At 36.8% G+C, this 27,233-nt stretch overlaps 2 protein-coding genes across 2 annotated transcripts; one reads left to right on the forward strand and one right to left on the reverse strand.

Annotated features, from left to right (window-relative positions):
- Positions 1-12,131: 12,131 nt before the first annotated feature.
- On the reverse strand, positions 12,132-12,743 carry LOC125825125 (uncharacterized). Its single transcript, XM_049504462.1, has one exon. The coding sequence runs from the start codon at positions 12,741-12,743 to the stop codon at positions 12,132-12,134; it is 612 nt and encodes a 203-aa protein (XP_049360419.1).
- Positions 12,744-22,871: 10,128 nt separating this feature from the next.
- LOC125825089 (protein RRP6-like 2) lies at positions 22,872-26,081 on the forward strand. Its single transcript, XM_049504429.1, has one exon. The coding sequence runs from the start codon at positions 23,009-23,011 to the stop codon at positions 25,580-25,582; it is 2,574 nt and encodes an 857-aa protein (XP_049360386.1). The 5' UTR covers positions 22,872-23,008; the 3' UTR covers positions 25,583-26,081.
- The last annotated feature ends 1,152 nt before the right edge of the window (positions 26,082-27,233 follow it).

The following is a 27,233-nucleotide window of genomic DNA, read 5'->3' on the forward strand; positions in this document are numbered from 1 at the left end:
CAAGAAAACCTTAAGGAATGTTGCCTTTTCCATTTTCTTTTTCAAAGTTTTGTGGTAACACAAGAGTAATTAACTATATATGTGATTGTAATTATTGATTTTAATTGTCATATTAGCAATATATTTATAGGCAAAAGAAGACATTTAGTTGATGGAGAAATAGTAATTGAGATAAAGAAATTTAATGTACTTTTATAAATTAAAAAAGTCAAATCAAATACTAAGGTTACACAATACAAGTAATCTAAAATCATTATTATGGTCAAATAATGATTTTTTTAAATGGAGAAATTGAATTATTTTGGAAAGTGAGTTAATTTGCCTTTGCTGTTTGAGAAATAATGTACATATCTCTAATTGAATATACCTTTGTAACTTAACTATTGATTATAGGGAAAATACATAAAAAAAAAAAAAAAAACCCTTGAACTTGAAAGGAAAACTTACTTTAGTATTTTAACTATAGTGATGTTTATTTACCTCCCTAATCTCATTTAAAGTGAATAAATACTTCCCTTAATACTGATGTGACATAAAGAAAATAGTCAAGCCCGTCTTTCTTTTTTATTAAAGAATTGGTCCCACTAATATATGTATTATATAATTAAAAAAGAAAAAAAAATCACTCACCCCTACTTTCATCTTCTCCAAACCCACCCACCCCCAATCCCCTTTTTCTTCTTCTGCAAAAACCCTAGCCCTTTTCACTTATTTTGAACCCCCTATCTCGCCCCCTTTCTCCTTCTTCAAAGACCCCCATTGTACCCTACCTCACCAGCATCTTAATCTTCATCTTCTTTTTTTTTGTTTTCAGATCTACTAAAGAGAGAAAAATCATTAAACTTCGTTCCGATCAAACTTGAGATTTCTGTCAAACAAAAGAAAATTTCATTAACACATTTTTATGATTTCAAAAATTATGATTATTGTATGTCATGAAAAAATAAGGGTTTTTGAAGATGGAATATTGGAAAGTATTGTTTTTTTTTTTAACTAAAGGGTCGAATTCATCTACATTTTCAGTTGATTTATTTGTCCTCATATACCAAAGAGAGCAATAAATCGGTAAAAAATTCAATGTAGGTCCATATTTGTTGCAATCTCACATCAATGGATATTGATAGAAAATGTATGAAAATTTTCTCAAAAGAAATTGGTGAAATTGTTAGAAGTTATTGAGGTTGAAAATAGAGAAGTCATTAGTGAAAATTAATGATAATCAAGCAAGAACTGAGAAAACACTAATGGAGATGGAAGGTAGTGCATTCATTGGAGAGAGAAGGGAAAAAAATTTAAATTTTAAAAATTGATTTTTGACATGGGAGAGAGAAGAAGAAGGGAAGGAAAAGAAACAAATTTTTAAAACTGCTTTCCAACATGGTTCTGACGTGGCAATGATGTGGCGTTGATATGGCAATGACTTGGCGCGTGTATAATATACTTGCCATTGTGAGACTGGTTTTGTATTATTAGGGTGGTATTTATTCACTTGAAATGAGATTAGGGGGGTAAATAAATATCCGTATAGTTAAAGTACTAAAGTAAGTTCTCCTGCCAAGTTCAAGAGGTTTTTTTTATGTATTTGCCCTTAATTATAACATATATATATATATATATATATATATATATATATATATATATATGGAAAGCAATAAACATGCACCAAATTTTCATTTGATGTTCAAATAAAAAAAAGATAAAATTATAATATGATAGAATTACCCGACTCCCAACCCCGACTTAGAAGCCAACACCTAACCCTGACTCGGACTGGACTCCTTACCCTGACTCGGACCCTGACCCTACTTTCGACCCACGACCCAAATCTAACCTACACCTGACCCAAGACCCAACTCCCCAACTCATGATACACACATGACTTCTAACCTAGGACCCAACTCCTTCTAACCTAGGACCCAACTCCTGACCTTAGATCCTACTCAAAACCTTGAACCAAGAATCAACCTCGACCTTGATTTGAAACCCAAACTCCTAACCTCACCTCGAGAAACCCCCAACCCTAATCTAGAACCTCGACACTGACTTTGAACATGATCCCGGATGTATCTCTTGACCTTGGTTCTTCACTTTAACTAGACCCAAACCGGATAACTAAATCCCGACCTTGATCCCGACTTAGGATCCAATTTTTAACGTTGATCCAACTTACGACCCAAAATCAAATCCGACCTCTACCCATGATCTGACTCCATACTCCTAACTCTCGGCCCCAAACTAGGATACATAAATGTGTCCTTTAAATTAACCTCAACTAACATTTATGTCCTCTAACTTCAAATATACAAAAGTAGACACTTAAACTTGTATAAAATTGAGCGAGTAGACACATGCATCTTACATGACATGATACTCATAGAACATCATGCAAAACACAAATTGCCACATAATATCTAGACACACGGGTCCTACATAACATAATTATTTTTTTTATTAATCATTCTTAATGATGGGGAGAAATCGGAGTTCAATTCACACCACAAACTCTGAGTCAGTTTCATAGATGGTCACTCAGCGTTAACTTTATTGCACTAACTTCAGTAAATTATTTTTATGATAAAAAAGTTACTTATATTTTCCTAAATAGTAAGTTTTAGTGTATCTCGAAAAGTCATAAGGATCATGAAATAAAAGAGACATCTTATTTAATACACTTAAACAAAATTGAATGAACTTTCTATCATGAAACTTAGTTAGTAACAAAAAAATAGTTTAGCGACTTTCATTGATACTTCAGCAAAATTACGTACATCATTTACAAGAAAAACAATTCAACGACTTTTCAATACGATAAATAAAAAATGAAGCGACCATCTAAGAAATCACCCCTTACAAATCATCAAGTTGTACGTTGGTGTAACAGGTGGAGCTCCAACTGGTGGGCGTGAAGGAGATTTGCAATAACACTTATGTGCTTTCAAGTAACATGTAAGATTTTCACCATGATTCAAATATTTCAATAGAACAACGCAATGAGGATCACTTTTACACACAGTTTCATTATAATTTGGTTTACTATTTGGAAGTTTACAATAACAACTTTTTGTACTTGCAAAACATGCATGTATTCCATTCAAGCATTTCAATTGTCGAGCACAATTTGCAATTGTTCTGCACCTAAAAGGTTTAGTATCATGTGGAAGTTTACAAGATCATATGTTTGATATGTAGTAACATACATGATGTCCTTCATTGTATTTTTTTTTTTTATGCAAATGTCATTGTCGTTGCACCAAGTAACCCCGTTGTCCTAAGAACACCATCAATAATATTGTCGAGTAAGTTAGTGAAAACATACGTGAAGTATCATGATATCTTGTCTAAATCTGATTATAAAAAGAGTTATAAGAGTCAAAAACACGTAGAATAGTTTTTTGAGTTTTGTCATAATTGAACTATCAGTTGTTCACTTTTTCTACCTGAAGTTCAGGTGTGATTTGATAGACATTTGGTGATATTTAAGGTAGAAAACTCACCCATCTAATAGTTCATGTCCAAAACTCAAAAAAATTGAAATATTTTAGGTGTGTTATTGACTATTCATGAATCTTATATCAATAATGCTACTACATACATTTTGTTTCAGTGTCTTCATTTGTATACGATGATTTATATTAGTGAACATTTCAAATCAGGTATTAAAAATGTGTCAATTTTTTACGACTATAAAATAGTTGATTAATTAATGCACCTTCAGAGGGAATCATCCTTCTTTTGAATAAACAACACTAAAGCACCCCATGGTAAGATACTTGGTCTAATAAATCCTTTCTCCAATAAGTCTTTCAATTGACCTTTAATTCCTTATGTTCTGCCCGGGCCATACAATAAGGAGGAATAAAGAGAGGTTGCATATCCGGGAGAAGGTCAATACCAAAATATATTTTCCTTTCGGGAGGAATGTTGGGAATATTATCGAGAAACACTTTCAGAAACTCATGTATAATTAAAATTGACTTAAGTGTAGGGGTTTTCGGATCTGTATCCCTAACCCGAACAAGATGATAAATGAAACCGTTAGAAGTCATTTTTAGAGCCTTTAAGCGATATATGAACTGACCCTTAAGAATATAATTTATCCCTTCCCATGACATTATAGGTTCGTACGAAACCTTAAATGTGACCAATTAGGTTCTACAGTCTATGGAAGCATAGTATGCATGAAACCAATCCATCCCAATAATAATATCAAAATCTAACATGTCAATCTCTACATGATCATTGTGAGTGACTCTATGAGAAATGGAAATATAACAATTTCTATAAACTTTCTTAGCAACAATAGAATCATCGACAAGAGTAGAGACATGAAAGGGATTAGAAAGGATTTGGGACCAACATCAAATCTCATGGTCACATAAAGAGTAACAAATAATAATGTAACACCTAAATCAAGTATAGCATACACATCAAAATGAAAAACTTTCAACATACCGGCCACAACATCTAGAGAATCCTCATGATCCTATCAAGTCTGAAGAGCATATAATTTATTCTGATGAGGAGCTGTCGAAACAGAACCACTAGGGTGAGGTTGCCTACCATCCTTACCCTTGCTAGATTGAAAAGGACAATCCTTCACTTTGTTACCATATTTTCCACAATCAATGCAACCATCCATATCGGCTAAACATTTTCCCGAGTAACTCTTATAACACCTTTGGCAACCGGAAGTAGAAGATCCATTTCCACCACTTCCCTTAGGTTTAGGGTTAGTCACCTTATCTTTGTTAAACTTAATGGTCAGAGCATTGGAAGAACCTTGAGCGGAAAACTTTTGTCATAATTAAGGACACACTTGTCCACCAGACATGGAATGACAAAAGTCACCATCACCGATCCTTGCCCTCTTGGACTCTTTTGCCCTTTTATTGAACTTTTAGTCTTTAATTTGTTGGTCATGTATCATCTAACAGGAGGTATCCATATCCTTAATCAGCATGGTGGTTTGACATTCCTTGACCACCAAATCGGAAACACCCGACACAAACTTACTCCTTCTTATGCTAGAGTTGGCAACCATTGTCGGAGCATACTTAGCAATTGAGTGAACTTTAAAGTATACTCTTTCACACTCATATTTTGACGGAGATTAATGAACTCAAGAACCTTTACTTCTCTCATCTCAAGAGGAAATAATCGATCGAGAAAAGCCTTTTTAAATTTATCCCAATCAAGAGGACCCACATCAATAGCCTTTTATTTCTTCCATTGGTTGAACCAAACTTGAGCAACACCTTTGAGTTGGTAAGCATCCAATTCCGTCTTTTACACCGTTGACACTTCCATAATTCCCACTATCTTATAAACCTTATCAATAAACTCTTGAGGATCCTCATCAACCTTAGAACCATGGAATTCTGAAGGTTTCATCCTAGTGAAGTCTCTTATCCTTGTTGCTGTAGTACCCATATTTGCATTCACGGTAGTAAAAACTTCTCTATTAGCTTGGGTTGTCATAGCTTGAGCCAACACTTTGAAAGTGACTCGGAACTCAAAATAAATAACTTGCTCAACTAAAGGATCAGACGGAACTTAACGAACCTCAGGCTCCACATTATCACCTGCATTCAAACTAGCATAAGCTCTTTCGGGAGACATATCCTGAAAATCATCGAATAAGAGTTATGAAAAAGACCTTTATAGAGATGAACTCTATGACACGACTTAGAGTAGTGAAACAACTAGAGTTTTCTAAATGCTTTGTAACCTCCTATTAATAAATGAGGCGCGCTTCACACTCATGAACATGGCTCTACTCAACGCGGCTTGTCAGAAATCCTAGGAACTTTTCTAAAACCTTTTTCTATGAAGACCAACTTTTTCATGACCCAAAGTATAATCTAGACGTGACATAGCCTATAAGACCCTGAGAGGCCCTACACAAGCTACTTGACATACATATAATACAATATAATATAAAATAGAAGAATTAAAGTAGGAAACCTCATATCATAAAGAGTTTGACATAAATGCAGAAGTCTAATCATAGTTTTTACAAGCCAATATAATACATCAAAATAAGTGGATGAGATGTAACCCATACACCATGTACAACATCCAAAAAGTAAAGACATAAGAAAGCATAATAAAGGTGACATGGTCCTCGGAACATGAGGAATCACCAAGTCTTTACGGTCAATCAATCAACTAGCCACCAATGAGAGAAGGATAAACATCAGATCGTACATTAATAAATAATGTAGTTACATGTATGCATTAGTACATTCCATGTACTAAGAATGGATAAATGCATGAAAACATGAGTCATGATCATGATGGGAAATAAAGGAAAACATGATATTCATGACCAAACTAACACATCTTGAAAAGCCTTTAAGAAAGAATCACAAATCATGAACATGGTCAATGAATCTTAAAACATAATGAAAGCTTCATAAAACCTTTAAATTTAGTTCATTTTATGGGATATTAAATTTAACCAACAATAACTATATGACCCATAACATGGAGTCTGATGTAACTTCAACACCGAGAAGGGAAAGTCTATTTACCAAGGTAGAACTCTATATCATTCATTCATATGCTTATTGTGGATCCACTAGCTAGGTCATTTAAGACAATTCTACAGGGTATGTAGTTTAGAACTAGATGTTGCTACTAGATACTATCCTATTTGAGCCTCCACCTCAAGTTCTCTCGGTGCTAAGTTTAATCCCAATAGAATAAACAAAATCAATTATTAAAGTATAACATTAGGATATCCAATAATCAACATACCAATCCCAATCATATAGTCATCATGTAGTAGCTCTTTGAATCATAAATCATGTATGTTTGAGAAACCTTTCACGAAATCATGATTTCTTAATATGTGAGAAAAGCCTTTAACAATTTCTTTGATGCCTATCTTAAAAGCAACCTTAGATCATAAACATCTTTTAAATTATAAATCATGCGTAACTTTTTTTTAATGACCCTTGGAGGGGTCAGGGGCTGAGCAACACCCCTAGGCCTTATCATAGATAAAAAGTAAAAGGTACAAGGAGGGGGACATAAAACCTTACCTCCACCTATGGTGGTTCTTGAGTTGGTAGCCTACTAAGGTTCTCCAACACTTCCCCTTACTAGAAATGAAACCTATCGTCTAAGCACCCTTAAAGAGGACTCCTCTCGATACAAAGATTCTTGGAAAACATAAATGAGGGAGACTCTCGCTTTACAAGTAAAAGAAAAACCTCTTCATAAAAGCTATAACTTGGTAAGAGACAGCCAGTGTGAAGATGAATGGAGATCACCAAAAAGTGGGGGCCCGTGGGAACTTTAGCTCCTTCATAGGCTCCATAATCTGGATAATTCAAGGAGGTTTTTTAATCCTTTTCATTTTTGTTCTTCTAAAGCTAGTCATCTCTGCCTTGTCCAGTTGCAAGTATGTTGTTGTCTCCTTTGGAAGTTGTTAGATGCTGAAATAGAGTCGACTGGTGGTTTTGTGGCTATGCTTGGAAAGTGAGTCTGCTACCCTGTTTCCTCTCTGAGGGTGTGAAGTTTTTGCAGCTGTGAGGTGATGTTCCAGGGAGGAGTTGTTTTACAAAGCAACCAGTCCACCAGTAGCTTGGAGTCTACTTCCAAAATCACTTTGTGATATTTCAGCTGAACAGACCATGCTATGCCAAAGATAGCAGCCTCAATTTCTGCCTGGTTATTGGTACCTTCCCCCAATGGAACTGTGTAAGCAAAGATCAAGTCTCCTTTGGTATCTCTGAGAATACCCCCAGCCCCAATTCTGCCCTAATTATCCAATGCACTTCTATCAGTGTTGAGTTTAACCCACATATCAGGAGGTTTAATCCATTGGACAAGTGTCATGGATACAATTCTCAATAAGTTGGACTAGATTTTTCCCACTTGAAGGCCAAGTGATGTAAGGAAAAACAGTATGAAGAAGTTTGAAAGTATCCATGATCACTAAAAATTTAACCCTTGCAATATTGGATTGTTTACCTCCATACTTTTTAGCACACCTATTCTTCCACAAATTCCAACAAATAAAGATTGAAGTTGATTGGAGAATAAGTTTATGGGGCTCATTACTGTAATTAGTGTTCCACCATCTCATGATCATGTATTTAAGAGGAATGTAGTCAGTTTGGATGCCAAGGGGGACAACAAAGAACTTCCAAATATTTTTGGCAAACAATCCTGAGTTGAAAACATGCTCAATGGTGTCCAGTTCTGGAGCTTGACAACAAACACAATCTGCAGGTCCAATTCCAAACTTGGAAAGATTCTCTTTTATTGGTAGTTTGCCTCTGAATGCTCTCTATAATAGAAATGAGCATTTGAATGGAATATTTCTATGCCAAGTGTTGGTATTAATCTTGGTTTTTGTTATCTGTTCCCTAATGGAATTCCAGGCAGAAGAGCATGTAAACTCTCTATTTGTGTTGAGGCTCCACACTGGCTGATCTGGAATACCCTGTTGAAGCTGAAGCTGAGTAGCAAGGTTGTGCACCTGAGTTTGAGGAGCTAGCTGAATGATCTTGTTCATATTCCATTGTCCCTCTTTTATAAATTCTGAGATAGTGGCATTGTTGAATCTGTTGTGGACCAACCCCAAACCAATTATCCCACCAGAATAAGCATGAACCAGCCCTGATTTTCCATTGTATGTGAGTCTACACCTTATGTTTATTCCTTGTCATAAGCCTCCAATCATGGGAGTCTAGACAACCCCTTTTTTTGCTCACAAGGTTAGATCTTTGACAATATTTAGCCCTTAGGAAATCACCTCATAAAGTTTGCTTGGATCTAAAAATCCACCAGTGTTTGTATTGGAAAGATTGACAAACATCACTCATGAGTCTAGCCCCAATCCCCTCCTCATCATAAGGAAAACTTAGGTTCTTCCAAGAAGACCAGTGATAGTTTTACTTATCATTTCTCCAACCCCAATAGAATTCAGCCATGATGCCCTGAATTTGCTTAATAGTGGTCGAAGGAGGGGAAATAGCTGATAGGAGATGTATAGGAAGTGACTGGAGGACATGCTTGATCAGAGTAGCTTTTCCCCCATAACTCAACATTTTTTAGTGCCAGCCTGTGATTCTGTTAACCACTTTGTTGACCATTTCTGAGAAATAGATAATTCTAGGTCTACCAATAAAGAGAAGGCATCTAAGATAAGTGATTGGAGCTTCTTTATGGTGAAAGCCAGTATAATTCTTGATCATGTCAGAAGTAGTCCTGAAGGCATTGGATGGAAGCAAAAAGTGACTTTTGGTTTTATTAATGAATTGTCTTGAAGTTTGCTCATAAATAGCCAAAGTCTTCATAATCAGCTTAAGTGAATGCTTCCTTTCTGAGGTAAAAATGATGATATCATCTGCAAAGCTCAGGTGGTTAATTTGGGCCCCTTATTTCCATATAGAAACCATGGTATAGAGGGTCTTGGTGGAGTCTGTTCAAAGATCTGGAGAGCACTTCATCACCTAAAATAAATAGGGTCAGGGAGAGGGGGTCACCTTGCTTCAAATCTCTTGTTGAAAGAATCCATATCTCTTGCCATTGATAATGATGGAGTACCAATTATTAGACATGATCCTCCAAGTCATATCAATGAACACTTCATCAAACCCCATTTTCCTAAGATCCAAGCAAATGTATAACCATGAGACCCTGTCATAGGCCTTAGCCATGTCTAATTTGATCACTACATTGCTACCAATGGTGGACTTTTTAATCTGATGAATGATTTCTTGAGCAAGCATAATATTCTCAGAAATACTCCTACCTTTGAAAAATCCTGATTGGTTGGTGGAGATTAAGGAAGGTAAAATAAGGGCCAATCGACGACATAGTAGCTTGAAGATGATTTTGTTAGTAAAATTGCTCAAACTGATGGGTCTGAACTGAGAAAGTTTATTAAAATTGTTCACTTTGGGGAGTAAAACCAAACAAGCATGAGAGAAACTTGGGGAGCCTCTGTCCACTGAAAAAAGCATGAATGAGAGCCAACAAATCATGTTTAATAATGCCCCAACACTTTTGAAAGAAACAACCATTCATTCCATCAGGACATGCTGCAGAGTTAGAATTCATAGAAAAAACCACCTCTTTCAGTTCCTCAATAGTTGGAAGTGAACTCAGTTTGTTGTTTTGATCTTGAGTAACCAGCCTTGGGATACAATTCATAGGTGTCTCATCAATAAACTTCTCTTCTCCAGTGAAAATATTCTGAAAATGTTCACAGGCAGATTCTGCTATATATCCATCCCCCTGTATCCATTCATCATTGTCATCAAGGATTTTGTGGATAAACAACTTCATTCTCCTTCCTCTAATCACGACATGGATATTTTTTGAGTTGCTATCTCCCTCCTTGAACCAATGAAGCTGTGATTTTTGTCTGAGAATAGAGTCTTCCATTTTCATGTATCTGATATAATCAACATTAATTGCATGAAGTGCATCTCTATTTTCATTTGTATTGTCTTGAATCAAGCTTTCTTCTGTAATTTTCACCTTTTCCTCATAATCTTTGACTTTGGCATAGATGTTTCCAAATTATATTTTAGACCAAGAACTGAGTGTAGCAGCAACCATCTTCATTTTCTGATGGAAAATCCACAGAGGGTCCCCTTCCATATGTCTGTCCCAACAATCAGTTACAGTGTCTAGAAAAGTAGGTTGATCTTCCCAGCAGTTAAGAAATCTGAAGTATTTGATGTAGTTTGCATGCATGACATTCATCTCCATGAGAATTGGACAGTGCTCTGACCTCACAAAAGGAAGGTGAGTGATGCTAGTGTGTGGCATCCCCTACAACGACTTGTCATTAGCCATAGCTCTATCCAACCTTTTCCAAATTCTAAAGTTGATACCCCTTTGGTTAGACCAGGTAAATTTAGGTCCATTGAACCCTAAGTCCATTAGTCCACAAGCTTCAATAACACTAATAAACTCAAGGCTCTTTCTCATGTTGTAAGGGATCCCTCCAAGTTTTTCCTCAGTGTTGGTAATGAGATTGAAATCACCCACAGCACACCAAGGAACATCATTTATAGTATCAACATAGTGAAGCATTCTTTCCCATTGTGATCTTCTGAGGTAGTCTTTGCACTTAGCATAAACAAAAGTATTGATGTAAGTACCAAGTGCTTCCATATGGTTGATTTCACAGGTGATTTGTTGTTCATATGCTTACAGAACTTTACAGGAAACCTCAGTTGTCCAAAACAACCAAATCTTTCCATTGTTGTTTCTAGTAACATGATCCATGGCTCGCAACAGTATTGGTGCAAAAGGATTGGTCATTCACTTGCTTATCATTCGCGAGTCGAACTCGCTCTCTTGCCACGACTTTCACTCACTCACTTGAGTCGGACTCAATCACTTTTTGAGTTTGGAGGATCATTGTTGATACCTCTAGCATTCCATATGATTGTGTTAATCATTGAGATGATTTGAAGGTGAATAATATTGTGTTTGGTCTGCCTACAGTGACTGAGGCAATGAGGAGAGACTTCTTGGGGGGGGGAATTCTCCAAATGTATGCCTCTAGGGGAGATACCTTGCTTGGTAGTAACCTATTGAAGCTCATTGTCCAGATCAATATCATTACTAGGACTAAAAGCTTTGATCAATAGTTCACTAGTTTCATCATCCTCATCCTGAATATTAGGTGGCTGGTTGTCAACATCCACTTCATCTTCTGAATGCTGAACATCATACTCATCAATCTCTTGACCTCTTACAGTTTTTTGCAGGTTTGTCTGATCAGGGGGCTTGCCAAGGGAAGGGGTATTAAACTGAGCTTTAAGAGGGATCACACCCAGACCTTGTTGCTGATCCACCATAATAATTTTTTTATAGGACCTCAAATCATCTACCTGATGATTGGGATCAGTTTCAGTCTTAGACTATTCATGTTGCTGTTTTTTTGCCTGCTTCTTCTTGTTGGCCTCCCTCTTTTTCTTGCTTGGTTTGTTTTTGCTTTTTGGGTGGTCATACGTTTGCTAGTGCTGGCTTTGTCACCCATGTCTTTGGCCATGCTGCCTTTCTGAAGGTTGTCATTCCATTTTTGTCATTAACCTGTTGATTTCCATCCTTAGTGTGATCCTATTTTGTTATTGTGTTCCTGTACCTTGGTTACTCTATTTTGTTTGATGAGCAGAACTTTTAGTGGTAGCAGGGGTTTGAAGGTCACTCATATGGTCAATCAAAGGGTTCTCATGAATAACATGAGACAATTCCCTCCCCTTAGGTTCCCCTTTCTGCATGTTAGTATGTTTCTCCTTCACAACCATCCTCCCTCCATTAACTTTCTCAGTCACAACAAAGGGGATTTCAGGGGAAGGGGTCTCATTTTCAACACAATGATCATCAACAACAATTACAGGGGTTGGGGATGGTGGGGTCTGCGCATTAGATTCCACCTGCTTAGTATCAGAAAATTTGAGCTTCATACCTGATTCCTGCATTTGCTGTTGTGCATGGTTTGCTTTGGTCTGTTGTGCCTGTTCCTGTAAGTGTATTGTCTTACCTTGGTCATGGTTTTGGGTGTGATTCTTATTCTTCCTCCTGGTCTGCGTTTGCCATTGTTCTTCCTTTTGAGTGTTGTTGTTATCAGTTGCTTCCCTTTTTTTTATTTGCTTATTTGACTGCATTTGTTCCTTCTCCTCCTGTTGTTGCTGGTTGTTTTTTTTCTCTTGGTTGTTTTGCTTGTCTTCACTCTTCCCATATCCTTCTCTTTTTGATTTCCTCATCTCTTATCTTTAAAGTACAAGTTCCTGCATAGTGTCCCTGATGCTTGCAATATAAACAATAAAGGGGAGCTTCCACATACTCCACCAGTTGCTTGCCTTTAGAAGGATCCTTCTTGAAAAAACCAAGCCATAAATGTTGAGGTCTTTCTTTTGTAAGATCTATTTGAACTTTGACTTTTGCCACACTTCCTCTGTTTTTTCCATGGAATCAGAGTCAAGGTACAAAGCTATACCAATAGGGGACAAAAAAGCAGTTAAACACTCCATGTAATAGCAGTGCCAAGGAAGTTCTAGCAGTGTAACACAAATGGGAACAACTGGAGTTTCTTCCTCAGGCTTAAAGTATGGAATCCAAATCTGTAGTCTCATTAGGTGCCCTGTAATAAACATTCTTTGTTTTGTCCATACTCTGACATGGTCAACTTCATTGTCAAGGTCAATATAAATGTGTCTTGAGTTAGAGTGTGCAATTTTAACTCCACCAGTTAGCTGTATTTGAGCAATGAAACTTCTTCTTATCACCTCCATTTTGGACATTGAATTGATGAATTTTCCAACAAGAGTGTATTTGCATCTTTCTACCATTTTGATCATAAAATCTTCTTCATAGAAAGTAACAGAGGGACGTCCTTGTCTAGAGGAAATAACAGAGGGGTGATGATAGCATGGGTGGTACTTTTAGCTTGGTTTTCTCTAAGTCTGGTAGCTAGAGACTGAACAACAGTGGGTGGGGAAGGCTTCGGGGTTTGAGAGTTGATATTCTTATTGCTAGAGTTGTTGAAAGGGGGTCTGTTTTGGTTCTTTTTGGGACTGAATTGGTTGGGTTTGGGATGGTTGGGTCTGTAGGTATCAAAATTGGATGAGACTTTGATGGGTGGAGGAATTATAGGATCCATTGTGATGTTTCCTTTGTTAGTGTTCACCACAGTTTGCCCATTTCCATCAGCCTGCACATTATGAATACCTTTCTCATGCTTATTTTGGTTCTCAGAATTAAGCAAATTGCTAGACTTATTGTGATCATGCTGATTGTAAGCATTAGGAACTGACTTACCTATTATGTTGTTGTTGACCTTTGGAGTGTGATCCTTACCATATTCTTATCTTCTTTGGTCTCCATTAGTATCCTTAGGCATTTGATTGTGATCAATACTGTTGCCCTTCACTGCAATTTGGTTTATGCTCCTTTCTTTTCCCAGAGGAATTTCAACAAACACCTTACCTGCATTAGGAGTGTTAGCTAAATTAGAGTGATTAGTGCATTTAGAACTTACCTCAATGTTGTTCTCCACGTTTTTGTTGCCTCCTGATGGTTGCTCCCCTCCCTGAGCTTCATTGGCAGTGTGATCCATTGATATGGACTTACTAATTGTTACATTCTTGCCAGCAGCCTTAGAGGGATTAATTGATCGATTCATGCTTGAACTTTGTTGGGATGTAGTTGTGGTTATCATACCATATTTCTGTATAGGAATACTTGTATGCGCGCGCATTCATCAACTTGTTCAATTGAGTTACGACGACTTGGTCGGAATCTTTGCCAGAATTTTTTCCTTCATTAACATAGTTGAAATTGATATGGTTAGGAACGCTATGTTGAGTAGAATCTAGAACTGTATTTTGTACTTCCAGAATCTGCCTCAAATCCAACAAATTCATTTGAGTACTGAGGCGAGTTTGAAGAACTTTCCTCTAAATTCGCCTAAACAAATCTCTCAAATGGTAAGAGAGAATCGTTTGATTTTACAACCATATGTGGATCGTGGGGTGTAGAGTTCATTCCATCAATTAGAATGATTTGAATCACTCCAGATTTTGCCAAGGAAATAATTTCTTGTGCCTACTTCAACTCATCTTCCGAAAGAGGAACAATGATCACTGAACTGAAATTCAAATTCGTAGAGTTGTGGTGTGAATTTGAGAGTGATTCTTGTTGGAGAAGATATGTTTCTCCAGTGCGCTGCTTTTCATTTTGGTCCGAAGGTCGGGGGACCTCCGTCGGCGGTGTAGAAGCCATTCCGATGGAGTTGTGTTTCAGCGCTCCAAGTGATCGTTAGTTACCGTTAGGGGTCTTTCTTGGGTGCGAATTTTTTAGAGAGAGAGCGTAAAGAGAGAGAAAATTCATGAAATGGGAAAGCGATTATGCATAACTTTCACAAATCATATTCATATCTTCATAGATTCTTAGTCAAAATCATGAATAATGCACGGGTATAAATAAAATTAATTGAAAGACATGTAATTAGATCTAAACATGCATAGGAAGATTAAAACTGAACAATTAACTCCAAATCAAATAATACCCATGGAGATTGCATGAACCCTAATCAAATTTAGGTGAGATTTCATTGGGAGAATTTATTTCTTTTGGAACCCAATGGATGAATGGAATCCAATCCACACCTTGATAAACAAAGTCCAAAAACAATGAAAGAAAAAGTAGACTTGAAGCTTGAACCCTAGATTTCTTCCTTGAAGCTTGAGAGAGTTTGGAGAGAATGAACTTGGATTAATATTAGCGATTTTAGAGAATGAACAGGTTTGGGTAGATTTAGAAGTTGAAAGGTAGTTATAGGTCTTAGAATTTGGGTCAAAACAACATAGTATAGGTACTAAATGCATAGAAAAGAATCCAAATACTCTTAAGAATAACTGTCGAATGGCTTCTACGGTTTGGACCTACGGTCTGTAGGACTTTCGACGGTCAATATTGGTCAACCGTAGAATCAACTTCAGAAACGCAAAATTCCTTCAACTTCCCACGAGATCAATCTACAATCCGCCATTCAATCTATAGTCTGTAGACCCCTTCTATAGAACCCAAATTCAAGTCCAAAATTTTACTAAGTTTGGTCCAGTTTTACGAGTACCATCAACGACACGTCCAAATTCCTACGAATTGTCCTGGTTACTCATGGATCAAAGTTCAGTAGCTAGAATTTTCTAAAACTTGACTCCACCATATGACTTCCCTTTTACGACCTATAGGACTTCCTAGAGTCCGTAGATAGGACTCGTTGTCACTGCCCTCAGTGCTAAAATTTGAATTTTCCTTTCCTTTCAACTTTCCAATTTCTGAGGTGTTACAATATATTCGTCCTCGAATGAGACTCAAGCTAGCATGAATAGAGTAGGAGAGAAACTCAAAACTCAACATGAATGCAAATCTCATCATAATGCACATAAACATGGAGAATCACTCCAAGCTAAGTCGTAACGTCAAAAATCAAGTTTTTCATAAATATGCATGCATATGGAAACATGAGAATGACTAAAACTTATGAATCCGAAAGAATGAACCATGCAGAACTAATATCTCAAGCTAGAATAGGAGTGGAGGGAAGGAGATGAGGATACCAGGACATCATATCGGCTTCGACCTCCCAAGTAGCACCCTAAATTAATTGATTCCTCTAAAGAACTTTCACGGAAGGAACTTCATTATTTCTCAACTTCAAAATTTGTCGCTCTAAATCTCAACCGGAACCTCTTCATAAGAAATACTTTCTTTAACTCCCAAACTTTCTAAAGGCACAATGGATGGCAGATGTCCAACAATCTTTTTCAACAAAGAGACATGAAATACATGATGTACCGATGCTGAATCATTAGGTAACTCTAATTCATAAGCAACTTTGTCAATACGTTGCACAATCTAATATGGCATACATATTAAGGAATAAGCTTCCCTTTCTTTCCAAACCTCATCACACCCTTCATAGGTGAGATTTTCAAATAAACCCAATCATCAACTTCAAATTTAATCTCTCTTCTTCTAACATTAGCATAAGACTTTTGGTGACTTTGAGCCATTTTCAACCTTTCATGAATTAGTCGAACTTTCTCCAAAGCCTCATGCACAAACTCAGGCCCTATTAAAGTGGCCTCATAAACTTCAAACCAACCAATAGAAGACCTACACCTCCTACCATAAAGAGCCTCAAATGGAACCATCTTAATACTAGAATGATTGTTATTATTATAAGTAAACTCAATCAAAGGCAAATGATCATATCAACTACCTTTGAAATCAATCACACAAGCTTTTCACTTATCTTTTAAGGTCTCGATAGTACGCTCAACTTGTTCATCTGTTTAAGGGTGGAAAGTCGTGCTAAGTTTCATTTAAGTACCAAGACCCTTCTGAAATGACTTCCAAAACTGAGATGTGAAATGAGTACAACGATTGGAGATAATGGATACGGAAACTCCATGTAACCTCACCATTTACCGAATATAAACTTGGTGTACTCTTCTGCTGAAAATGAAGTCTTTAGGAGCAGAAAGTGAGTCAATTTTGTCATTTGATTCACAATAACCCAAATCAAGTCAGGCTGATGATGCATACAAAGCAACCCCGTAATGAATTCCATATTCAAAGCTTCCCACTTCCATGTAAGAATGTTAATATTTTGAGTCAAACCACCCGGTTTCTAATGCTCAATCTTCACTTGTTGACAATTCATATATTTATCCACAAATTCTGCAATATCCTTCTTCATCCCATTCCACCAATAGACCTCCCACAAGTTGTGGTACATTTTGGTGGCTCCCAGGTGAATAGAATACCGAGAACTGTGAGCTTTTGTCAAAATCAGATTTCTCAACTCATCAACATTTAGAAGACACAACCAACCTTGATATTGAATGGCATCATCTCCCTCTTGGGAGAAAGCCTTAATGGGTTTTTTGGAAATCGACTTTTCAAGTCAATCATAACTGAATAATCAAGATCTTGCATATCTTTCACATCCAATAAAAGATACGTTTCCGAACCATTTTGAACATTGACTCCATCTTCATTGGAATCAACCAAATGCACAACCAATCGAGTCAACCTATGAACATCACAAACTAACTCTTTCTTACCATCATCAACATGAGCAACACTATCCATCTACAATTGACTAAGAACATCCACCATCACATTTGTGTCACCCGGATGATAAAGGACACTATATCTTAATCATTCAATAACTCAAGTCATCTCTTTTGGTGAAGATTCAAATCCTTTTGAGTCTTGTGGTCGGTAAACACATCTACATGAACATCTTATAGGTAATGCCTCCAAATATTTAGAGCAAACACTACCGCTGCTAACTCCAAATAATGAGTCGGATAATTCTTTTTATGCACTTTCAATTGCCTTGAAGCATAAGCAATGACTTTCTCATGTTGCATCAAAACACAACCAAGTCTAATCTGTGAAGCAGCACAATACACAATAAAGTCATCCGTTCCTTTAGGTAATATCAATATAGGGGCTGAAGTGAGTCTATCTTTCAATTCTTGGGAACTCTTCTCACAAGCGTCCGACCATAAAAAATTCACCTTCTTTTGAGTCAATGTTGTCAATGGTGAAGCAATAGAGGAAAATTCTTTAATAAACCTTTTATAATAACCAACCAAAGCTAAGAAACTTTGTATATCTGAAGAGGACAAAGATCTAGGACAATTCTTAACCGACTCGATCTTCTTAGGATCACCTTGAATGCCTCCACCGGAGACAATATGGCCAAGAAAAGCAACTGACCTTGACAAAAACTCATATTTGCTAAACTTAGCATACAATTCACTATTCTTGAGAATTTACAACACAATTCTCAAATACTCAACATGTTGATCCTCACTCCATGAGTATATTAAAATATCATCAATAAACACAATTACGAACATGTCAAGATATTTCTTGAAGATCATATTCATCAAATCTATGAATGCTGCCAGGGCATTAGTCTACCTGAAAGACATAACCAATACCTCATAATGACCATACTAGGTTTGTAAAGCCACTTTTGGAATGTCATTTTCCTTCACCCTTAATTGGTGATAACCCGACCGAAGGTCAACCTTAGAGAAGTAACTCGCCCATTGGAGTTGATCAAACAAGTCATCTATCATTGGAATAGGATACTTATTCTTTATTGTGACTTTATTCAGTTGATGATAGTCAATGCACATTTAGAGGGAACCATCCTTTTTTCGAACAAACAAAATCGGAGCACCTCATGGTGAGATACTTGGTCTAATAAATCTTTTATCTAATAAGTATCTTTAATTTCCTAAGTTCTGTCGGGGGCATACGATAAGGAAGAATAAAGATAGGTTGTGTATATGGGAGAAGGTCAATACTTGTTTATTTCTTCTTCGAGAGGAATACCGGGAAGACTATCAGGAAACACTTTGAAAACTCATTAACAATCGGAACTGACTCAAGAGTAGGGGTTTCAGATTCTGTATCCCTAACACGAAACGGATGGTAAATGCAGCCCTTAGAATTCATTTTCCTAGCTTTTAGGCAAGATACAAACTGACCCTTAAGAACATAATTTCCCCTTTCTAATGAAATGATAGGTTCATTCGGAACCATGAATGTGATCAATCGGGTCCTACAGTCTATAGAAACATAACATGCATGAAGCCAATCCACCCCAAGAATAATATCAAAATCTAACATGTCAAGATCTACGAATCATTGTGAGTGACTCTATGAGAAATGAAAATATGACAATTTCTCTAAACTCTCTTAGCAACAATAGAATTAGCGATGAGAGTAGAGACATGAAAGGGGTTAGAAAGGATTTAGGGACCAACATCAAATCCCATGGCCACACAAGGAGTAACAAATGATAATATAGCACCTAGATTAAGTAAATCATACACATCAAAATGAAAGTCTTTCAACATACCAGTCACAATATCCAGAGAGCCTTCAAGATCTTGTCGATTTTGAAGAGCATAAAATATATTCTGACGAGGAGCACCCAAACCAGAACCACTAGGCTGAGCTTGACTACCATCCTTACTCTTTCTAGCTAGCAACAAACAATCTTTCACTTTGTGACCACTCGTTCCATAATCAAAGCAACCATCTTTACCGGCTATACATTTTCCCGAGTGACTCTTACCACACCTTTGAAAACTGGGAGTAGAAGATCCATTTCCACCACTTCCCTAAGGCTAAGGGTTAGACACCCTATCTTTGCGATCATGTGTTACCCCAAAGGCTCATATTTATAACACTCAAGGACCATAGTCATAAATTTAATTCAGATCATCACGTCATGATGTTACATTTCATGTATCATAACTTTGCATTCATGAGAGACATATATCATATCATAATATTGATGTTACAGAATCAAAAGAAGGTCTCATATTTGAGAACTTTCAGAACTCATAACATAAGAATTCATAAGCAAACATCAAGAAATTATCAAGTAGTCATAAAGAGAATCATTAAAATAGTTCTCAAGATAAGAATTTATTATTTCAATAATCATTCATAATTCTACGTAATCAATCTTAGAAAAACTCATGGGTAATGTAGAAAATCTTAGAAAAACATATGGGTAAAGAATTATCAAGAAATTGAAATACTTTCGTGGAGAATTCTTTGGGTTTCATAAAGATTCATGAACAATTCAAAAATATGGGGTTTTGTCTTTACCCCAATTCATTCATGTAAGATTCTTTGAAACCATGACAACGTAGTTGGCGAGGAAGAACAAGGTGTTTCCACACATGGAGATTTACATACCTTAGTGACAAATCTTAAGAAAAATCTTGAAAGATGAACTCTGGCTTTGGTGTTTCGAAAACATTTTGAGCATAGGAATTTTTGAGAACAAGAGTATAGTAATCAAAAATACATTTCATACATGTTTGAGGCAATTTATATAAACTTCCAAAGGTTTTAGGACAAAACTACACCTTAAAAATATCCAAAATCAACAAAATTTATCGTTATGTTGTCATCTGAGTGACGGGCCGTCACATAGACCGTTATAACCTACCCAAAATACGAGCATTCTACCTCCCTGTGACAGCCAAGTGTGACGGTCATGTCACAGTTCTGTCGGACCATCACATTTTTCGTTAGACAGTGACAACTTGCAGCGTATCTGGTAAAATAGTCATAGATTTTTACTCCGGACTCAAATTGACAAACGATCGGTGGCGTTGGAAAGAAGACTCATAGAAATTTGATAGGTTGTGCACCACCTAACTCTTCGTATTATGAGAGATTCTGTCTTTTGAAGTCGATCTTGGTATGAACTCATGCAAAAACTTAGTCGGTAGGAAAGCTTTGAACTTAGCTTGGTGATAGAAGTTCCTTATGACCCTAAATTACATCCAATACACTTCTCACACTTAGTAACAGAGCTTAACATATATGAATAACTAACATATCACCCCACCCAAGTTGATACATTTATATCAAATGGTTCAAATTCGTAGAGAAAAATTACAAGATGTTACACGTTGATACACATCAATTGTATCAAGGTTATTAACGAATACAATTTGCATAGTCTTGTATCAATGAATACATTGAATATAATTGTATCAATGAATCCACTTTAATTTGTATATTTGTATTTGCTATCATATGTTGCCTTGAAATAATTAAATTTGAATCATCAAAATATTTCATTTGTATTTTGAATCATATACAAAGATTTGTATTACTGAAAAATCTTTTGTATCACTGAAAATGATCTGTATAGTTGACAATTATTATTTGTGTTTGATTCATTGATTGCTATCATTTGTGTTGTAGAGAGAGGAGGAGGTGTGCGAGAAAAGACAGAAGGAGGAGGTGAGTGAGAAAAGACAGAAAGATGAGGGAGATGAGCGAGATATGGTAGAGAGAGGGAGAGAGGCGAGCGAGAGTGTAGAGGGAGGCGAGGAAGAGAGAGGCGCGCGAGAGTGTAGAGGGAGGCGAGGGAAAGAGGTGCACGAGAGTGCAGAGAGGGGCGAGGGAGAGAGAGGAGAAATGAAAAATTTCAATAAAACTCTAACTATAGCTACGAATTGTAATTCTTTTAAACTATAGTGTGTATAATAAATACATATTACATGTTTTCCGTAATTTTTTCAAAACAAGATGTTTTAAAAGAAATGAAATTTTTTAAAATGGAAAAGGGCCAAATATACCCCTATTCTATAGGAAATAATTTAAATAACCCCTTGTTATACTTTCAGGCTAAATATACCCCTTCCATTATACTTCGGGTTAAATATGCCTTTATGACTAACAGATGACACGTGGACGACTAAGATTAAAAGAACTATTCAATTTAAAATAAATCAAATTCGAATATAACTCGCCCCACCTAAATAATTTATTTTAACCCGACCTAATCTATAACGGTGACCCACCCAATTTATCTTTCAAACAAGGAAACTTAATGTTCATTGAGTTCTCTCCAGCAACCAAAGAGACTCCAATAATCAAATTGCTCTCCAATCAGTGTCAGCAGGTATCAGATTTACCCCTAGAAAAGCTCTTTGTCCACTTCCCCCCATTGGCGCATACATGATCCTCCCACTTTGGCTTAATTTAATTTTAAAACAATGATAATCAAGCTTAACTCATGGTAATTTTCCCCTGTTATGTTGGATGTTTCGAAATAAATGAGACTTTCAGATCAAGCTCAAAATCTAGGACTCGCCCAGAAGATCAAGGATTCTACTTGCACTAACTCATTATTCACAATGCCTTCTGGTCAAGCACGAATAGTAGAAGATTCTTGTTGCTAGTGAAGTTTGAAACTAGCTGCTTCATTGTTCCACAAATTTCCAGTTTTCCCCTAATTTTGTATTTCCTATCATTATCGTTCCAAAATGGCATTTTAAAAAAAAAAATAACTCCGATTCTCAAACCTCTTTGGCTGCACTCCTCTTTGGTTGCTAGAGAGAATTTAATTCAACATTAGGTTTCCTTATTTGAAAGATAAATGGATGGGTCAATGTTATAGATTAGATTGGGTTAAATTATTTGGGCGGGCGGGTTATATCCCAATTTAATTTATTTTAAATTGAATTGTTCTTTTAATCTTAGTTGTCCACGTGTCCTATGTTAGTCATAAAGGTATATTTAGCCCGAAAGTATGACAGAAGGGATATATTTAGCCCGAAAGTATAACTAGAGGTATATTTAAACTATTTCCTATAGTATATAGGTATATTTGGCCCTTTGCTGTTTTTAAAAAGACATTTTTAATCCATCAAGTAATCTTAAGGATACATTTGGAATCAAATTATTTTATTCAATTTCGATAATTTGAAAACATTTTTGATATATAAAAGATTGTCACACTCACACCAATATTGTTTTTTAGGTGTACAGCCACCATTTTGAACTTCCCAAATTTGATACATACAGTAAAACCCTAACCCTAAAGCCAAAAACCCCTCTTCCTCATCAACGGTGAATCCTATAACCGAAAAGGGTTCCATTGGTTTTCTAAATCTCATCAATGGAGATCGATTCACCTGAAGGTAACGGCGAGGATACGCTAAGCAAAGTCACAAGTGGTCCATTACCATCTGCGGTTACAAAGCTCTCTGGTTCTTCAAGAGGAATCCCCACCGATAGAGACTTTCATTTCTACAACAATTTCAGCGAATTTAGGACTCCCATTTCACAAATGGACATGAAATCTAAGGAAATCTTGGACAAAGTTGGGCAATTATCAGAACTATGGGGAAAACCCATATCGTGTCCGGAGGATCCAGATGACGAGGAGAGCGAAGAATGGCTGGTGAACATAAATGACGATGTTTTGGAGAAACTCGCTTCTTCGTTAGATGAATTTAAGTTGTTGAGAAAGAAAGAAGAGGAGACTGGAATGAAGATGGAGGATGATTCTGAAAGTGGGTTTCAAGTGGTTGGTAGGAAGAAGAAGAAGAGTGAAGAGAAGGTGAAAGTGGCTATCAAAGGGAAGCCAAAGATTCCATTTCATATACCCACCATCCCTAAGCCACAGGACGCGTATAAAATCATTGTTAACAATACAAATCAGCCATTTGAGCATGTTTGGTTACAGAGAAGCGAGGATGGTTCTAGGTTTGTGCATCCTCTGGAGAAGTTCACTCCGCCAGACTTTGTTGAGACTGCTGGCATTATTGAGCCTGTTAAACCTCCTCCATTGGAGGATACTCCATTCAAGCTTGTGGAAGAGGTTAAAGATCTGAAGCTGTTAGCAAACAAGTTGCGTTCTGTGGATGAGTTTGCAGTTGATTTGGAGCATAACCAATATAGATCTTTTCAAGGATTGACATGCTTGATGCAGATATCAACTAGAACTGAAGATTTTGTTGTTGACACTCTGAAGCTCCGTGTACACATTGGCCCTTATCTGAGAGATGTTTTTAAGGATCACAAGAAGAAGAAGGTGATGCATGGTGCTGATCGCGATATTGTGTGGCTTCAACGTGACTTTGGCATATATGTATGCAATATGTTTGATACTGGCCAGGCCTCGAGGGTTTTGAAATTGGAAAGAAACAGTCTGGAGCATCTGCTGCAACATTTTTGTGGAGTTACAGCGAACAAAGAATATCAGAATGCAGATTGGAGATTACGCCCACTTCCTGCAGAGATGATGAAATATGCTAGAGAAGATACACACTATCTCTTGTACATTTATGATGTTATGAGGATGAAATTGCTATCATCGGATGCTGGCGATGGATCTCCTGAATCTCCTGATGATCCTCTAGTAGAGGTGTACAAGCGCAGTTATGATATATGTATGCAGATGTATGAGAAAGAACTTTTGACTGATACCTCATATCAGCACATATATGGATTACAGGGAGCTGGGTTCAATGCGCAGCAGCTTGCAGTTGTTGCTGGGTTGCATGGTTGGAGGGATGTTATTGCCCGAGCAGAAGATGAAAGTACTGGCTATGTTTTGCCAAACAAAACACTTACTGAAATTGCTAAGCAGATGCCTCTTACCCCAAGCAAATTAAAGGGATTGATGAAATCAAAGCATCCATATGTTGAGCGTAATCTTGGTTCTGTTGTCAGCATCATTAGGGCCTCTGTTCAAAATTCCGCTGCATATGAAGCAGCCGCAGAACAGCTGAAGGAAAGACGCTTAGAATTACGAGCTGAAGAGACTATTGTGGCTACTGAGGGTGCTGAAATTACTGAGTCACCTGGTGACACCTCTGACCGTCGTAATGAATATGGTGGTTTAAAAGGTACTTCCTCGGGACAGGTGGAAGTAACTATTCAGGCAATTAAGAAACCGAGCCGTGGTCTTGGGATGTTACTAGGGAGCACAGCAAAGAGGAAGATGCATCCTGACAAAAAAGAGGCGGAAGAGATCCAAGTGCAGCAGATCAAGTCTTCAGTGAGCCTTCCATTTCAACCATTTTCAGGTAGTATTGAGCAGCTACAGAAAGCTGCAACAGGGCCTGCTAAACCATTGGAAATTAACCATAGAGTGGAGGAACCTGTTGCTACTAATTGCAAGACAGATGTTATAACCGTGGAGACTGATTCAGATGATGGGGAGTCAGTGAAAGGCGAGCTATCAACTGGAGGACAGGGAAACTCCTCTGCCATGCCTGTAGTTACTTCAAAATTAGAAGATGTTATCTTACTGGAAACTGATTCAGATAGTGAGGAATTAGGTAAAGATGACTCAGAAGTTACTAACAATCAGCCTGAGTGTGGGGAAAACAAAAATGTAGTTTTTGCTGAGATGGATGAAGGGGGTGAGAATACGCCCCTGTCCATAAATCCAAAAAGTAAGGGAAAGCTTACTGAGAAACCACAAGCAAATGAAGGTGAGTTGAAGGTTCAGGGTTTTGACTATGAATCTGCAAGGAAGCAAGTGGTATTTGGAGAAGATCGTGGTAAACAACAGGCGGAAAGAGAAGGTGATGAGTCTCGTAGGAGTAGGAATGATAAAGGTAATAAGAAGGATTTATTCTTAGGTCAGCCACCAAAGATTGAAGAGGCAGCAGAGTTCCAGCAAGGTAGAAGGCGTCAAGCTTTTCCAGCTTCGGGGAATCGAAGCTATACTTTCCGTTAAAAATTGAAAAGCCAATATGAACTCATAAGTAAGCTACGGAATGAACCATCTACAAAGTAAGTACTTCATTTTGCATGCTTTTGGCAAAGCTTACCTGTACTCTTGGCTCAAGCAGGAGGGGGAAATCATAGTTTGATGCATTATATGGAAGTAAAGATTTGGAATTAGTTGCGGTGTTGCTGTTAATCTACATTTGCTTTTCAATTTTATCATGTTTAGTTGTTTAAATTCTAAGACAATAACTTTCGTGATCTCCATGTGCAATGGAGCCAAAATTCGGGTTAGGACACTGGGAGGTGACTCGAACCACTTCCTGATCCTGATGAGGTTGCACTAGGAATCAGTCCTTAGCCCGCTCTTTATTGCCTTAGTGATGAAAGTATTGACACAGAACAATCTTTTCGGCAAACACCAATCATTTATTTGTAACTGAACTCAATCCAAACAAATACAATTCCCAGAAACTCAATTTTTTGAATTTAAAGTTTTGAATGTTTAATGATGGTTGTCAATAGAGTTAAGCTCGCGTCTATGCGTTTAAAACACCCAAAAAGGTCTAGTTTAGTTTTTGGTTTTTAAATTTTAGTTTAGTTTTCAATTATACAGTCTTTTCTTTTCTCCCCTGCATCTTTTGTTGATTCATCCTTCAGCTTCCTCCATGTCTCCCTCAAAGTTTTGTCTTTCAAACAACGGAATAATGCGGGCTAAAAACAACAAATTTGAGTCTAGGTCTCAACTGTTGGGTTAAGTTTTGTTCTCTTGTAATAGATTCAGGTATGAGATGTTGCAGGCTACAACAGAGTTAATTTTGAGTGAATTAGGAGTGTTGGTTTTGTATGAGAAAACTTGCCATTTCTTGAGTTAAATCCTCAAAAATTGGATAATTTTCTGTATAAATTTCATGGGATAACCATGGAGTTTAAATAACTACCCTCGAAAATTAGGACATAACTTCCTAACATTAGTGGAATGAAAAACTGCAAACTACTCCAAAACAATAACTATTACTAGATTAAGAAATCGCAAATTACTATTACAAAGAAATAACTATTGTAAACGATGGATGACGAGAGACAAAGGAATAATAACATTATCCCCCTCCTTCAAATTACGCTTCTTTTCAAGCGCTAAGTGTAGAAGGTACTGTTTTTCAACAAATTTTTACTCATCGTCTATAAAGTTAATCCAAAATAATTTCTTGCATTTGTTGACCTCGAGTTGAATGATTCATCATAGTTGTAAACATGTAATAAAGGCCCTTAAGTCGCCTTTTCTTTATTTTAGATCTGGTTAGTTTCTTCAAATATTTGGCATGCTGTTGAGGTGAGGAATCTGCTATCTTTGATCTGCAAGCATTACAAATGATTTTTTTCTTGTGTTCATAAAGTTGGGATAAATTAATCGCCGTAGTTAAATATGGATGATTATGCAACACAACCTCAATTGCTATATAATTAGTACGACCGCAAGTATAAAATTTAAGTTTTTGCGAATGTGTGAGTTATCAGACCGCAAAACTAACTATTCAATTTTTTCTTGGTAATCTACCAAATACTTGATGTGGCGTAATTTAGCCAATTCTCCCAAATTCTGATTATTGATTGGTGACCCAAAAAGAAGATTACAATGATATTTAAATTCATCCTAAGAC

This window comes from Solanum verrucosum, unplaced genomic scaffold, assembly GCF_900185275.1.
Source record: "Solanum verrucosum unplaced genomic scaffold, falcon-dt-bn FXZP01000206.1, whole genome shotgun sequence".
In the NCBI taxonomy this organism is placed as follows: domain Eukaryota; kingdom Viridiplantae; phylum Streptophyta; class Magnoliopsida; order Solanales; family Solanaceae; genus Solanum; species Solanum verrucosum.